Consider the following 16,307-nt stretch of genomic DNA (forward strand, 5'->3'; position numbering starts at 1 on the left):
AACATTTGGCTGATGTCTGTGTTTCTTCCTATCCCTCATCCATTAATATAAAATAGAGACATACAAAAAAGACTGCCTCTCTCTGTACCAGGGGAAGAATCCATTTTCTTTATACTGTGTGGATTTTACCAAGGGAATACTCAGGCCAATCAAATCAAAGAGATGGAGGGAAATCTGGATAGAATGAACACTGCTGGTAACCAAGAGGAGGAAAAAGTCAAAGTGGATAGGGGTCATTGTCAATTCAAACATGCAGGGCTCAGCCTTTCTCTAACTAACTTGAGGTAACGAACTTGTCTAGAAGTCAAATACCAACACACACACACACACAAATTATGTTATGTTCAATTGCACCTCGCCCAGTTTCTTAAAGCATGGCACAACTTTAGTTTTGATTCACCTTCTTGTTTGCTGTTCTTGTCTATTTTCATGTGTTTCTAGCATATCCACAGGGTTTGAGTCATATCCACAGGGTTTGAGTCATATCCACAGGGTTTGAGTCATATCCACAGGGTTTGAGTCATATCCACAGGGTTTGAGTCATATCCACAGGGTTTGAGTCATATCCACAGGGTTTGAGTCATATCCACAGGGTTTCAGGCCTATCCACGGCGTTTCCGGCATATCCACAGGGTTTCAGATATATCCACAGGGTTTCAGGCCTATCCACGGCATTTCCGGCATATCCACAGGGTTTCAGATATATCCACAGGGTTTCAGGCCTATCCACGGCATTTCCGGCATATCCACAGGGTTTCAGATATATCCACAGGGTTTCAGGCCTATCCACGGCATTTCCGGCATATCCACATGGTTTCAGATATATCCACAGGGTTTCAGGCATATCCACAGTGAATTCCTCTATTGCATGATTCTCATCATCATTTTAGTACTTTGTTTGTTTATGTTTTCCATTTGCATGCTTCTCCTGTGATGAAAGAATGGTGATGAGGATCACTCCATTGATCCCAATGAGCTGGCTGAGTCATTGAGACGCTTTAATGGTTTGAGAAACAACGACACGCCCATATATGGATCTATGGGCCACATCTACAATTCCTCTTGACAGGGTAAAGAACATTAGGACCCAGCTATTAGAACCCCACACTCCATCTGGTCATACGTTTGTGTGTTTGTGTTTCTTGTAGTTGTGTGCTGTTCCTCTGCTGTTTGTCGTTGTCGGTGTTCTCTCCATATTCATATTGATTTTCACACCTAAGTATGAGAGCTATACAAAGACAGCATAGAAACATTATTATTATTTTTTTTTTACAGTATTTCATCAAAGAGAATGTGTTGTAAAAATGTGTGGCAATTAAATCTTCCCTGGAATCAGATGACCTTGTGGATCCCGTTTTTATATCTCTGCATCCATTATGAAGGAAGTTGGAGGTGGTTTTGTGAGCCAATGCTAACTACTGACTGGGACGCCTATGGTAAAAGCTAGCATGCTAAACGTTACCATAGAAGTCTAGTCATTGTGCTAGCGCCCGTTAGCAACTTCCTTCAAACTGCATGAAGAGGCGTAAAAATGGTCTCCAGTTCATCTGACCCTTGAGAAGTGGATAAAGGGCTTCATTGCCGATTTCCCGAAGTATCCCTTTTAGCATAATGTGACTCACAATGCTGGTGTAGTGACTCATTGACTCTGTGACATTCTTCATTACACTAATGGCATTCCATTATTCTTCATAATGTGTTTGATGGCATAATGGCCTGTTGTCAACTTGTCACACACACACACACACTCCCTGTTTTCACTCCCAGTTCCTTGTTCCTTTCAGTTGCTGTGGCTGTTTGTTTCTTTTCATTTCCCTAATCCAAGTAGAAATTGCATTTCAGCCTGGAAATAAGGAAAATATCCAAACATTTCCTGCTTTCCTATTCTTCCCTCATGTCAACATGTCATTTGTTGTTCATTGTGAATTCGCTCATGGAAAAATGATTGCTCAACTCGTATTGATCCTGTTTTCATTCCATTTAAATCATTTCCATATTGGTCATGTCAAATAAAACTATCACGTGCAGGGCTTTGTTTGTGCATAGGCCAAAGGTAATACCCCTTCATTCATATGATGTCAATTGCTTTTTAAAGAGAATTTCCAGTTCTGAGCTCTTTTTTTTTCCGACCCTAGTTTTGACATTTGAGGGAAAAGGCCAGGGGGTTGCTTGAGTGGTGACGACTCTTAAGGGTACAGTAATGAGTAGGTTTGAAAGAGAGAGGGGTGTGTCCTAGGATAACACCAGAGGCATTATGGGTTATAAAAACAATAATAGACTAGAGGTTTTAAGCAAGGTCTCATGACGCAAAAATCACTCCATGTTCATGTTGCACTTTGATAGATTTATTGAGTTAGGGAGAATAGGCATTGACTCAACATGAAGTCAAAGGCTGGAGTTTAGTTGAAGTCAAGTTTATTTTGAGTGTTAGCAGGATGGAGACTGAAGTGTACTTGGCTGGGAGACTACGAGATAGTCAGCCTGTCATATTGCTGCTGTTGCTATGGCAAGCGATCCCCCTTTGTTAAGAGAGGAGGGAGAGCAAGATCAATTGAGGGAGAGGGATGACATTTCAGTGTCCCTCTCTGGAGCACCTCAAGGCAGTCCATCGGGGGAGCCGTTCCCGTTCTGGGAGTTTATTCATCCTTGACCTGTGACCCCTATCTAACTAACTCCCGCCTTTCCTGTTCGTAGGACGACAACGTGAGGGAGAGCCGCCTCAGCTTCACCACCACGACCGGCGGTGGCGGCACTGCTGTCAAGGACGGCACCATCCCCAAGGCCACCAACAACGCCGCCACCACCCCGGGCGCCACGGGGCCCCAGCCCGCCAAGCACCCCAAGAAGGACCCGGCCGCCAAGAGCCACGAAGAGATGAGAAAGCTGTTCATCGACCGCGCCAAGAAGATCGACACGGTATCGCGGGCGGGTTTCCCCCTGGCCTTCCTGTTTTTTAACATTTTCTACTGGGTCCTGTACAAGATTCTCCGGGCTGAGGATGTGCACAAGGACTAGTACAGAACATTACAGTACAGTAGGGTACATTACAGTACATTACGGTACAGTAGGGTACATTACAGTACAGTACAGTAGGGTACATTACAGTACAGTACAGTAGGGTACATTACAGTACAGTACAGTAGGGTACAATATAGTACAGTACAGTAGGGTACATTACAGTACATTACAGTACATTACAGTACAGTACAATAGGGTACATTACAGTACAGTACAGTAGGATACATTACAGTACAGTACAGTAGGGTACATTACAGTACAGTACAGTAGCGTACATTACAGTACAGTAGGGTACATTACAGTACATTACAGTACAGTAGGGTACAGTACAGTACAGTACAGTAGGGTACATTACAGTACAGTACAGTATGGTACATTACAGTACAGTACAGTGTGGTACATTACAGTACAGCACAGTGTGGTACATTACAGTACAGTAGGGTACATTACAGTACAGTAGGGTACAGTACAGTACAGTAGGGTACATTACAGTACATTACAGTACAGTAGGGTACATTACAGTACAGTACAGTAGGGTACATTACAGTACAGTACAGTAGGGTACAGTACAGTAGGGTACATTGCAGTACAGTAGGGTACATTACAGTACAGTAGGGTACAGTACAGTAGGGTACATTACAGTTCAGTAGGGTACAGTACAGTACAGTAGGGTACATTACAGTACATTACAGTACAGTAGGGTACATTACAGTACAGTACAGTAGGGTACATTACAGTACAGTACAGTAGGGTACAGTACAGTAGGGTACATTGCAGTACAGTAGGGTACATTACAGTACAGTAGGGTACAGTACAGTAGGGTACATTACAGTTCAGTAGGGTACAGTACAGTACAGTAGGGTACATTACAGTACAGTACAATGACACAAGGGGGAAGAAGACCCCGGTCCCTCCTTACAATGTGGGAACTGTTTGACATTGACATTTGGCAGTTCACCAACTACCTGGGGTTCCAAAACAAAGTCCTGCCAAGGTTTTAAAAAAGAGGATTAAGGAGATGACTCGGGAGATGAACTGAGTATTTACAGAGCAGAGTTATGTCCGTATCGCCCACCAACAACAAGAGAGGACAGACACCGTGCTCACTATGCAACGGGAGATCAGTTTGGAGTATCGGACGAGTCCCACTTCACCACCTTACACAGTGTGCAGTCAAAACAGGAGCGATGCTTTTATTCACCTCTGCAAACCCTCTGTCACGAACACACACACACACACGCGCACGCACACACACACACACACACACACACACACACACACACACACACACACACACACACACACACACACACACACACACACACACACACACTTGTGTCTTACAGCTTTACTGCCAATGTTCTATTACAGTACAGTTTCCACACAACACTGGTAAACAAGTGAAAACTTCCAGTACACTCAAGTCCTTTGTAGATTTTCCACCAGATTATAGTGTATCTTTATTATAACCATCAGATGTTTGTTATAATTCTCAGACATAAAAAGCTGCCACTTTGACACATTTCCAAGCTCCCTATTGTGGGTTAAATGTGCCGTCCCTAGTGCTACTCATCACATACAGAAACGTCATTAACCTCTTTGTGACCTTGTTGAGTGATTCAACTCCCCAGGTCCACGCTCAGCACAAACTCCACTACGGTGTTAACATGTTTTTTTTCTCACCTTCATTTCCTTAATTTCCTTATTTCCACAAAATGATGATTCACTGTTCCGTTCACTTGGTCAAACAAACCACTGCCGAAACACTCAAGTCAAACAGGGGGCCAAAGATGTGAAAGCATCAACCTTAAATGACCTAGAATCTCAACACGAGCTAACAAAGGATCGACCAAAGAGGTAACCGACTGAGAAAAACTGAATGAACAACATGAAAATAGAATATAAAAAGAGAGATTTGATACCGATGTAGTCGCTATGAGTTCCCACTGTGAATTTGGAAGGCTGAGGATATCATTAAAGTAACTGCCGAGTGTTTTCAGATTTCAATTAAATATGACCTATAATTTCTTACAATAGGAGTGAAATCGTTTTTTAAATGTTTTAATTAAGTATGTTCAAGTCGACCGTTGATTGGTCAGCTCATCCTCCTCAGGGAGATGTCATGTTCTATGAGGAAATGGCAAGCATTTTTTAAACGGTCTGTTTGAGATACAAGTTTGAGATGGAGTTTTTTAAGTGTTTTTTTTTCTCCAATTTATGCTTTGTTCACAAATACGAGTATAGGACGAGTCAGCAACATTATTTGGAAATGAGTTAACAGAATATGAAATTTTAAAAGGGAGATTTTCACTGGGCAGTTACTTTAACAGTATATAGCCATAATACTATACACAGCCTGAATCGGGCCTTTCACTTCTTGGTTTACAACTTGCCTTTCAATATAATCTTTATTTGATCATTTTTGTCTATCAAATGCTCTCAAATGACTTGCTCTGGTGTCACTGAGGGTATCACTCAGAAACTGTGTTGGTAGCAGTACACAACCGTGGGGAGCACCATCACAATTAAGTTATAACTGATCTGGGTTCAGTATCCAGAGTACCTATATTTGAATAGTTACATGTATGGGTTTTTAAATTAAAGGAATTCACACACTCCATAAGTTGGGGGGTCAAAGTCGATGTATAGAGACGAAGAAAGAATTTAGAATAGATTGTAATTGTTATGATGAAATAAAATTTTATTTAACTATATTTAAAAATAATTATAGAAATGAGGGGTTGTTTACTTTGTACGGTATGTTGATACACTAAAATGATTATCAACAACAGAGCTGTATGAACAGACAAATGATCGGAATATCGGACAAATGGGCAATGATTCAGTCGTATCATATTCTTGTGTTTGATCGAACCTGATGACACACAGAGACAGTATGAAACTGCAGTGTAAAGACCTGACCTAATTTTAAGATGACTCACAATGGAGAAGACAATCAAATAAACACATTTATGGATACATCTATGAAACGTGCAATATATCAATCTCCTCTCCTTCTTCTAGATGGTTGACGGGTTCTTGTACTCCAAGACAGTTGTGATGTTTTTTGAAAGAAATTTAAAAAAATATATTTGGTAAGACATTTCCAGAATTTTACACTATTTAAAAACAACTACTGATTAAATCTAGGAAGAGATACTGTGCCATATACTTTTGGTAAAAACATATCTATCTATACTCCCACATTCCTTCATAAAGTGTCAAAGCTTTCATATAGTTCTACAGATTTTAATACCACTTCTACATATTAGCATTTGACACAGTTACACACAATGTGAAGGATGAATTAATATACGTTTCATGTACATTTCTATTGCAAGTGTATTTAAATACTTTATTTTGTACAAAACAATGACAGTATTATTAAATGTTAGATGCATGAACTGAATTCAATGTCAATAGATTTATTTTTGAACTTGTGTTTGACCTGTGTTTTAGTTGCTGCTGTGATGATGAGAAGAACGAACACATGTGCTTTTTCCCCCAGTATAATGTACATCTGTAAATACGTTTCATAAATCTAATAAAGGTCCTTTGGAGGGAAAGATGGAGGGGAAAAAAACACATTTCTAAATGAAGATTTTGTCATTTGTGTCTTTGTTACTGTATCAATTCAGAGAATCACACAGAGTGGGTATAGAACCTGTGACCCTGCTGTGCCCTGTTGTTCAAATCACATTTTATTGGGCACGCACACCTATTTAGCAGATGTTATTGTGGGTGTAGCGAAATGCTTGTGTTCCTAGCTCCAACAGTGCAGTAATATCTAACAATACACACAAATCTAAAAAGTAAAATAATTACATTAATAAATATATGCATCTTAGGACAAGCAAAAAAAAATGGGGGGGGCATTGACCAAAATACAATATACTGTATACATATGAAATGAGTAAAAGAGTATGTAAACATTATTAAAGTGACTAGAGTTCCATTATTAAAGTGGCAAGTGATGCCATGTCTGTGTACATAGGGCAGCAGCCTCTAAGGTGCAGGGTTGAGTAACCGGGGTGGTAGCTGGCTAGTGATGGATATTTAACAGTCTAATGGCATTGAGATAGAAGCTGTTTTTCAGTCTCTTGGTCCCAGCTTTGATGCACCTGTACTGACCTTGCCTTCTGAATGATTTTACATTTACATTTAAGTCATTTAGCAGACGCTCTTATCCAGAGCGACTTACAAATTGGTGCATTCACCTTATGACATCCAGTGGAACAGTCACTTTACAATAGTGCATCTAAATCTTAAAAGGGGGGGTGGGGTGAGAAGGATTACTTATGGTGAACAGGCCAGTGACTCCAGTGGTTGATGTCCTTGTTGAAGTTTCAGGCCTCTTGGCAGAGGCAAATGGTCACATAAAGGGATATCATATACTGCAGGTCTATATCTCAACGTCATAAAATGCATTCCCAATCTAACGTTAAGCTATTGCCTTTCAAAACAGACTGTAGGCCTAACAATAGCGAGCTTTATGACGTCACTGCATTGTTGCCCAATATGAAGAGCATAGCAGTAGATATTCCCTCATGCTGTTTGTTGCTAGTCACAGAGATGATATTAAATTGGGCCATATGTCATTCTATGATGCCAGTAGTGAGATTCTACTGTAGACCTATCTCATTAGGAGGTCGGTTTGGAATATGAAAAAGGTGAAAGACGAGATGGCGTAATTATCCGCCGTGTGTTTATTTAGCGCTACATACACCACACGCCCCTTTTCTGACAACTAATATACCAGATGATATAGGAGCCTACATAAAGCAGCGCGCGGTGTCGCAGCCATATGAAGCGTAAAAGATGACTCTGCGAGGTAAAGTGGCTCTCGTTACGGGCGGTGCGCAAGGTATCGGTAGAGCCGTCGCAGAAAGCCTTCTGAAGAATGAAGCAAAGGTTGGTGTTTATATATAAAGTTATTAGCCTAATGTCGCCCGTAAATGGACGGTGGTTTTGGTTACTTTGCGCATTTTACGCGCGGCGCTTGTACCAATCTATCGTGGTTGTATGGAGCCAAAACCAACTGTGTTGCACAGGAACCGCTTTAAATATTTGTACATAGTTTTGTAGATGTTCTGATTTTATACCCGCAGGTTGCACTTGTTGACTTGAATCAAAGTGTCGGAGAGGAATGCAAGAATATTTTAAATGGAGAGTTTGGAGATGGGAACTGCATTTTCATTCAGTGTGACGTGACGGACAGATTGAAACTTAAAGGTAATGGTTGCCTGACAATAAAACTGTGATACTTCTGGTTCATAGTCTGAGATGAATGCAGTTCATTTGTTTGGAACATTTCTTCTCACAAGCTCTACGCGCTGGTACTGCTTTCTATCATCTGGCACATGCACGAAACATTATAAACACGTGTACGAGTTCGGGAAAGTATTCATACATCGCTTGCATGTATTTACATCGAGTGAGCAGCGTTCAGGTGATCGACATCTGAACCCACTACCAGCGGTTTGAAAAGTTGGTTTGATTATACATTCTATGGACATTTTATCGCCACTGCCTTACGGTAAAAAGGACCACCAGTATGGACAACCGGTAAAGTAAATGTACATATAATTTTATTCAACATTCTGGCTTGTAAAGAATATACTGCCCATGGGGTAACCATGGTAACAGTCTGACCAGGCACAAGTAATTGCAACTTTACTACGGTACTGCAATTTTTTCTTTAGAGGTTATTATAGGTTATTAGCCTAACCTACTTTTTAAAAGTATAGTTTAGAGGTTATTATAGGTTATTAGCCTAACCTACTTTTTTTTTAAGTATAGCTATATGCCTAGTCTAACTTTAGCTTTTTGGCTAAATGCATAATAGTCTATTTTATTTCAGGCTGCGCGGTGGTTTAGAATTCTGAATATTCTCATTTTCGATCACCTTTAGGCCTTAGGCTTACCTATTGTAACACATCATTCACCCCTGAAACAGACTTTCATTGTGTAGAAATGAATTAGTTACTTTTGAAATGATTTCCAAAACGCCCGAGGCAGAAGACAATGGAACGTTCTTGGATGTAGCCTTACCTAAATATCTGTGCTTTATAAGAGTCCATTCAACCAACACTGAACACTGTCAATGCACGACTGAAACGTAAACGTCGACACAGTCCGTTTAGTCTTGTAAGACTGGACATTTGTTAGACATTTGTTGTTAAAGTAAAGCAACGTACTTGACTTGTTGCTCCTACCTTGGTTAAGGTGATTATTATTATAATATAATTGTTTTAATTGAAGGTTTTCTTGCGGAATGTTTTCAGCTGAAATGCAGGTGCTGGTGAATACCTGTTATACTGCAGTTTTTGTGGCTTAGATAATTGTTTGAATGTACTTGTTTACTTAGATAGACAAAGAAGCAGTGTTCTTGTAGTAATTATAGCCTGTATAATCAACCTAAGAACTAGATGTTCTTCTTTGATATAGAATCGAAATGACAGTTTAGATGTAAATAAACAAAGATGCAATGTTCTTGACAAATGTCCATCTCGTATGGAAGTAGTAGTAGTGTTCTTCTTGTAGGGGTTCATCTATAGTTAATCTACCTAAGTGTTGCACTCTTCTTTCATATTGCAGATGCTTTTCAAAGTACAGTCGACCGGTTTGGAAGATTGGACATTGTTGTCAACAATGCTGGCATCAACAATGAGAAGGACTGGGAGAAGACTATCGATGTAAATCTGGTAAGAGGGGTGGGTGTCTGTGTGTGTGTGTGTGTGTGACTAACACCAGTAAATGTTAGATTGAATGTCATTGAATGTCTTGTCATTGAGATTGTTTTGGAAAAATTGATTTTCACAAACTATCTGTTACTTGACTAACTGCAAAATCAATCTTGCATTATGCTGTAGTTTAGCCTAGATTATATTACATGATGCTGTAGTTTAGCCTAGATTATATTACATGATGCTGTAGTTTAGCCTAGATTATATTACATGATGCTGTAGTTTAGCCTATATTATATTACATGATGCTGTAGTTTAGCCTAGTTTACATTATATTACATGATGCTGTAGTTTAGCCTAGATTATATTACATGATGCTGTAGTTTAGCCTAGTTTACATTATATTACACAATGCTGTAGTTTAGCCTGTTTTACATTATATTATACAATGCTGTAATTTAGCCTAGATTATATTACATGATGCTGTAGTTTAGCCTAGATTATATTACATGATGCTGTAGTTTAGCCTAGTTTACATTATATTACACAATGCTGTAGTTTAGCCTAGATTATATTACATGATGCTGTAGTTTAGCCTAGATTATATTACATGATGCTGTAGTTTAGCCTAGATTATATTACATGATGCTGTAGTTTAGCCTAGATTATATTACATGATGCTGTAGTTTAGCCTAGTTTATATTATATTCCATGATGCTGTAGTTTAGCCTATATTATATTACATGATGCTGTAGTTTAGCCTAGTTTACATTATATTACATGATGCTGTAGTTTAGCCTAGATTATATTACATGATGCTGTAGTTTAGCCTAGTTTACATTATATTACACAATGCTGTAGTTTAGCCTGTTTTACATTATATTACACAATGCTGTAATTTAGCCTAGATTATATTACATGATGCTGTAGTTTAGCCTAGATTATATTACATGATGCTGTAGTTTAGCCTAGTTTACATTATATTACACAATGCTGTAGTTTAGCCTAGATTATATTACATGATGCTGTAGTTTAGCCTAGATTATATTACATGATGCTGTAGTTTAGCCTAGATTATATTACATGATGCTGTAGTTTAGCCTAGTTTACATTATATTACATGATGCTGTAGTTTAGCCTAGATTATATTACATGATGCTGTAGTTTAGCCTAGTTTACATTATATTACACAATTCTGTAGTTTAGCCTGTTTTACATTATATTACATGATGCTGTAGTTTAGCCTAGTTTACATTATATTACACAATGCTGTAGTTTAGCCTGTTTTACATTATATTACATGATGCTGTAGTTTAGCCTAGATTATATTACATGATGCTGTAGTTTAGCCTAGTTTACATTATATTACATGATGCTGTTGTTTAGCCTGTTTTACATTATATTACACAATGCTGTAGTTTAGCCTAGATTATATTACACGATGCTGTAGTTTAGCCTAGTTTACATTATATTACATGATGCTGTAGTTTAGCCTGTTTTACATTATATTACATGATGCTGTAGTTTAGCCTAGTTTACATTATATTACACGATGCTGTAGTTTAGCCTGTTTTACATTATATTACATGATGCTGTAGTTTAGCCTAGATTATATTACATGATGCTGTAGTTTAGCATAGTTTACATTATATTACATGATGCTGTAGTTTAGCCTAGATTATATTACATGATGCTGTAGTTTAGCCTAGATTATATTACATGATGCTGTAGTTTAGCCTAGATTATATTACATGATGCTGTAGTTTAGCCTAGATTATATTACATGATGCTGTAGTTTAGCCTAGTTTACATTATATTACACAATGCTGTAGTTTAGCCTAGATTATATTACATGATGCTGTAGTTTAGCCTAGTTTACATTATATTACATGATGCTGTAGTTTTGCCTGTTTTACATTATATTACACAATGCTGTAGTTTAGCCTGTTTTACATTATATTACACAATGCTGTAGTTTAGCCTGTTTTACATTATATTACACAATGCTGTAGTTTAGCCTTGTTTACATTACGTGACATCAGCGAAGAGTTCTACCACAGTGTGAATAAGAGCAAAACAGTGTGCCTGTTGTATGTGTTGGATATTGAAACTCAAGCCCTCTTGTTTCTCTCCGTAGACATCAGTCATCAAGGGAACTTACCTGGCCCTGGATCATATGAGCAAAGAGTATGGAAAAGAAGGAGGAGTCATCATCAATGTCTCATCCATGGCAGGTAAGGCTGCTCCATACATGCATCCATCCTTTATGTACCGCACGCTGCACGCCAATACATGGAAGCCTTCACAGACAGAAGAAAACGGGAAACAGTGGTGTATGTGGGTGTGGGAATGACTTGCTATGTCTTTGGCAATGCGGTTGCTTTCAGCTGATGTGAGCAACCCCTATGTAATGGAATATGTCACAGGTCATCAGCTATAAAGAACCACATTGACTTCATTCACTGTTATTGTTGAAATTCCCAGGCCTTTGTTTTGGTACGATATGGTTACACGGTGTACCATAACACATCACAGGTGTAAAGCAAACATTACAACATCACCGCTTGATAGATTAGAGTTTGATGGTGTTTTCACAGTGGACAATAAGCATTGCTGTGTGCGTCTCCTATTTGCTTAGTGGGGTAGGTTAAGGCTGTTCTATCGCCTCAGTCGACAAACTAACAACTACAGTACTTCTCATTTTTCAATCTTTCTCCACAGCAGCATGTGGAGATTGAGAAAGAATATTATTGGTGCAATCCAAGTCAGCTAGCGCAACCACTTTGTGCAAGAATTGTCTGAATGTCTGCCTGGTGGTTCAATGGCTTACATCTTGATCCAGCAGTAGAATCATTAAACTGACAAGGAAGTGGGGGGGGTTCAATTTGGTAGGTGGTGGGCTGGTGGGTGGTGGGCTGTGTTGGATTGGGATAGATTTGTTGGAGTTGAGACAGTAATGCCATGACAGACAGCCCACTGACTGTGAGACTCAGTCAAGTATCACTAAATCTGTTTTCATATAAGCAGCACACCTGGGTTCACATACTATTCAAAATCTTTCAAATGCTTTCGGCGTTTTCTCAAGTCTGCCTTGAGTACCAGCTGGGTGGGGTTTGGACTTTTGCGATTATTCCATTGCAACAGGCAAGCTCAATCAAGCACCACTAAAGTATTTGAAATGATTTCAGACAGTATTTTAACCCTGGGCCTCATTTATTAATATTCGGTAGAAACTTCTAAAATACTACTAACAAACAGAATTTAGAATGTTGGTACCCATAGAAAAATCGTGATTTATCAAACAATCCTACAATCGTCATACCCACACTGGTAGGAGATAACCATTGATAAATACAAAATGTTCTCAGCCTCAGTGCTGTAGCACAACCTTGGCTGTTTGCAATTTGAAACGCCCCTAATTAACCATATATGGTCAAAATCCTCCCTTTAAAACCCGAGGGGGATATTCAAATCCGTACCAGGAAATACAATGGCGTAACCAACATTTTTTTTCATTTTTTTCTTCTCTGTAACTGAAATAGAGGTGCTAGTGTCAGAGTACAACCAAAAGGTTTTATTTTGCTTACTCAGTTGTGACTTGACAAGTAAAAATTAAAACAACTACAAAAAGAGGACCGTTGGAAGAATTCAAGTTGCCATAGCAATGGCAAATACAGTGGGGCAAAAAAGTATTTCGTCAGCCACCAATTGTGCAAGTTCTCCCACTTAAAAAGATGAGAGAGGCCTGTAATTTTCATCATAGGTACACTTCAACTATGACAGACAAAATGAGGGGGAAAAAATCCAGAAAATCAATTAATGAATTTATTTGCAATTTATGGTGGAAAATAAGTATTTGGTCAATAACAAACGTTTATCTCAATACTTTGTTATGTACCCTTTGTTGGCAATGACAGAGGTCAAACGTTTTCTGTAAGTCTTCACAAGGTTTTCACACACTGTTGCTGGTATTTTGGCCCATTCATGCAGATCTCCTCTAGAGCTGTGATGTTTTGGGGCTGTTGCTGGGCAACACGTACTTTCAACTCCCTCCAAAGATTTTCTATGGGGTTGAGATCTGGAGACTGGCTAGGCCACTCCAGGACCTTGAAATGCTTCTTACGAAGCCACTCCTTCATTGCCCGGGCGGTGTGTTTGGGATCATTGTCATGCTGAAAGACCCAGCCACATTTCATCTTCAATGCCCTTGCTGATGGAAGGAGGTTTTCACTCAAAATCTCACGATACATGGCCCCATTCATTCTTTCCTTTACACGGATCAGTCGTCCTGGTCCCTTTGCAGAAAAACAGCCCCATGCTTCACAGTAGGTATGGTGTTCTTTGGATGCAACTCAGCATCCTTTGTCCTCCAAACAGAACGAGTTGAGTTTTTACCAAAAAGTTATATTTTGGTTTCATCTGACCATATGACATTCTCACAATTTTCTTCTGGATCATCCAAATGCTCTCTAGCAAACTTCAGACGGGCCTGGGCATGTACTGGCATTGCAGGATTTGAGTCCCTGGCGGCGTAGTGTGTTACTGATGGTAGGCTTTGTTACTTTAGTCCCAGCTCTCTGCAGGTCATTCACTAGGTCCCACTGTGTGGTTCTGGGATTTTTGCTTACCGTTCTTGTGATCATTTTGACCCCACAGGGTGAGATCTTGCGTGGAGCCCCAGATCGAGGGAGATTATCAGTGGTCTTGTATGTCTTCCATTTCCTAATAATTGCTCCCACAGTTGATTTCTTCAAACCAAGCTACTTACTTATTGCAGATTCAGTCTTCCCAGCCTGGTGCAGGTCTACAATTTTGTTTCTGGTGTCCTTTGACAGCTCTTTGGTCTTGGCCATAGTGGAGTTTGGAGTGTGACTGTTTGAGGTTGTGGACAGGTGTCTTTTATACTGATAACAAGTTCAAACAGGTGCCATTAATACAGGTAACGAGTGGAGGACAGAGGAGCCTCTTAAAGAAGAAGTTACAGGTCTGTGAGAGCCAGAAATCTTGCTTGTTTGTAGGTGACCAAATACTTATTTTCCACCATAATTTGCAAATAAATTCATTAAAAATCCTACAATGTGATATTCTGGATTTTTTTCCTTCTCATTTTGTCTGTCATAGTTGAAGTGTACCTTTGATGAAAATTACAGGCCTCTCTCATCTTTTTAAGTGGGAGAACTTGCACAATTGGTGGCTGACTAAATACTTTTTTGCCACACTGTATACTTGAGTAGGCAACACTCGCCAACAAGCCATCCATCCATTTCTGTTCACATAGTTGAAATAGTTTAGGCTGGTGATGTTATGCTGATGAGAGTGACGTCTATTGAGCCGTTCATGTTTGGGAACCAACCTGTTTTGAGATGGTGCATGGAAATTGCACGTGTTAATGTTTGTTTTGCTGATGATTGCATCGAAAATATAGTCTCATCGAGGGCTGTGATCGGCAAGCCTCCACTGAAAAGTGACTGTTGCCACAAACCAGAGGGTGGATAGCACTTGGATGTGCACCGGAATGGTATGCATTTTGGAATGGTATCCTTTTTAAAGTACATCTTAAACCTTCCAAAAAACAATCGTATAGGATTTTTGAGAAAAGATATCTGATGAGCCAACCTGTACTTAATGCAGAAAATGTGCCATCTGTCTCTAAAAACTCGCTCTCTGCAAAATGCAGCGTGTGCCAAATCTTCCAACAGAGCAAGGTTAGCCGTCTCTCATGCAATTTCCCATTATCTCAGTCTTATAGTATGTCAACAATGGTTTCACTTTGACACGTACCTCTCATTCTAACAAATGACTGTACTTTATATGGATTATTATTGTAACAATTGCACTGATGTGGTCAAATTATACAGCGTGCCAAGCAATGTTCCATGAATTCCCAATGGAAATGCCTTCAAAATTGAAAAATTATTGAATTATTACTCTCACAATTTCAACATATTTTCCCCATTCTACACTTGACAAGCAGTTTCCTTAATCCAACACGTGATCCTGTGCTTACGCATGGTCATGGCTGTGTGTACATTTACAAACACTCTCAAGCAAACATTCCTATTGATCAATTTCCATTTTCACACGCATGGTTTACACACAGATTTGTGCCTATGCATGGTTGATAAATGAGACCCCTGGTCTGGTAAGCAGCAGAGATTTCCCTTCCCGTGACCCCTTTGGGTTCTTGAACACGCAGTCACAGGAAGCTAACATGTATGCCGACAGAGGGCAGAGTTCAGACAGGTGGACAGGCCTCACACTGGGCTGTTGTGGTCATGTGGTGTTGTGACTTCTGTGCCAAGATCCACAGTTTGTGCATTAGTACTCGTGGACTTGAGTCGAGTGCTCTTGTCCAATTTCAACATAATTGCATCTATTATCATTGGTCTGCGCAGGGCCAGTTCCAGGCATAAGTGACATAAGATTATGCTCCCCCCAAAAATAATGATCTATCTGTGTTTATTTTTTTTAAATTACTCAGTGTGACTCTTAGTGTTACTCGGGGTCTCCTCTTAGTGTTAAAGGTTAGAATAGTAGAATATATAAGGTGCAAGTTCGAATAATTTGGTTATGCATCAGCAATTTGTCTCTTGTTATGTCTGT

At 39.4% G+C, this 16,307-nt stretch overlaps 2 protein-coding genes across 3 annotated transcripts in view; both read left to right on the forward strand.

The window, feature by feature from the left end:
- LOC118395559 (glycine receptor subunit alpha-3-like) overlaps positions 1–6,807 on the forward strand; it is a 118,576-nt gene extending 111,769 nt beyond the window's left edge. The window contains exon 9 of the mRNA XM_052464684.1: positions 2,695–6,807. Within this exon, the coding sequence (XP_052320644.1) occupies positions 2,695–3,015 (321 nt within the window). The 3' untranslated portion in view covers positions 3,016–6,807. The remainder of the gene's footprint in view (positions 1–2,694) is intronic.
- Positions 6,808–7,763: 956 nt separating this feature from the next.
- LOC118395496 (15-hydroxyprostaglandin dehydrogenase [NAD(+)]) overlaps positions 7,764–16,307 on the forward strand; it is a 28,559-nt gene continuing 20,015 nt past the window's right edge. The window contains exons 1-4 of one of the 2 annotated variants that reach the window (XM_035789316.2): positions 7,764–7,929; positions 8,127–8,250; positions 9,616–9,722; positions 11,842–11,938. In XM_035789316.2, coding sequence (XP_035645209.1) covers positions 7,837–7,929; positions 8,127–8,250; positions 9,616–9,722; positions 11,842–11,938 — 421 coding nt within the window. In that variant the 5' untranslated portion in view covers positions 7,764–7,836. The remainder of the gene's footprint in view (positions 7,930–8,126; positions 8,251–9,615; positions 9,723–11,841; positions 11,939–16,307) is intronic. The other variant, XM_052464685.1, reaches the window with a different exon arrangement.

Source organism: Oncorhynchus keta, chromosome 16, assembly GCF_023373465.1.
Source record: "Oncorhynchus keta strain PuntledgeMale-10-30-2019 chromosome 16, Oket_V2, whole genome shotgun sequence".
In the NCBI taxonomy this organism is placed as follows: Eukaryota; Metazoa; Chordata; class Actinopteri; order Salmoniformes; family Salmonidae; genus Oncorhynchus; species Oncorhynchus keta.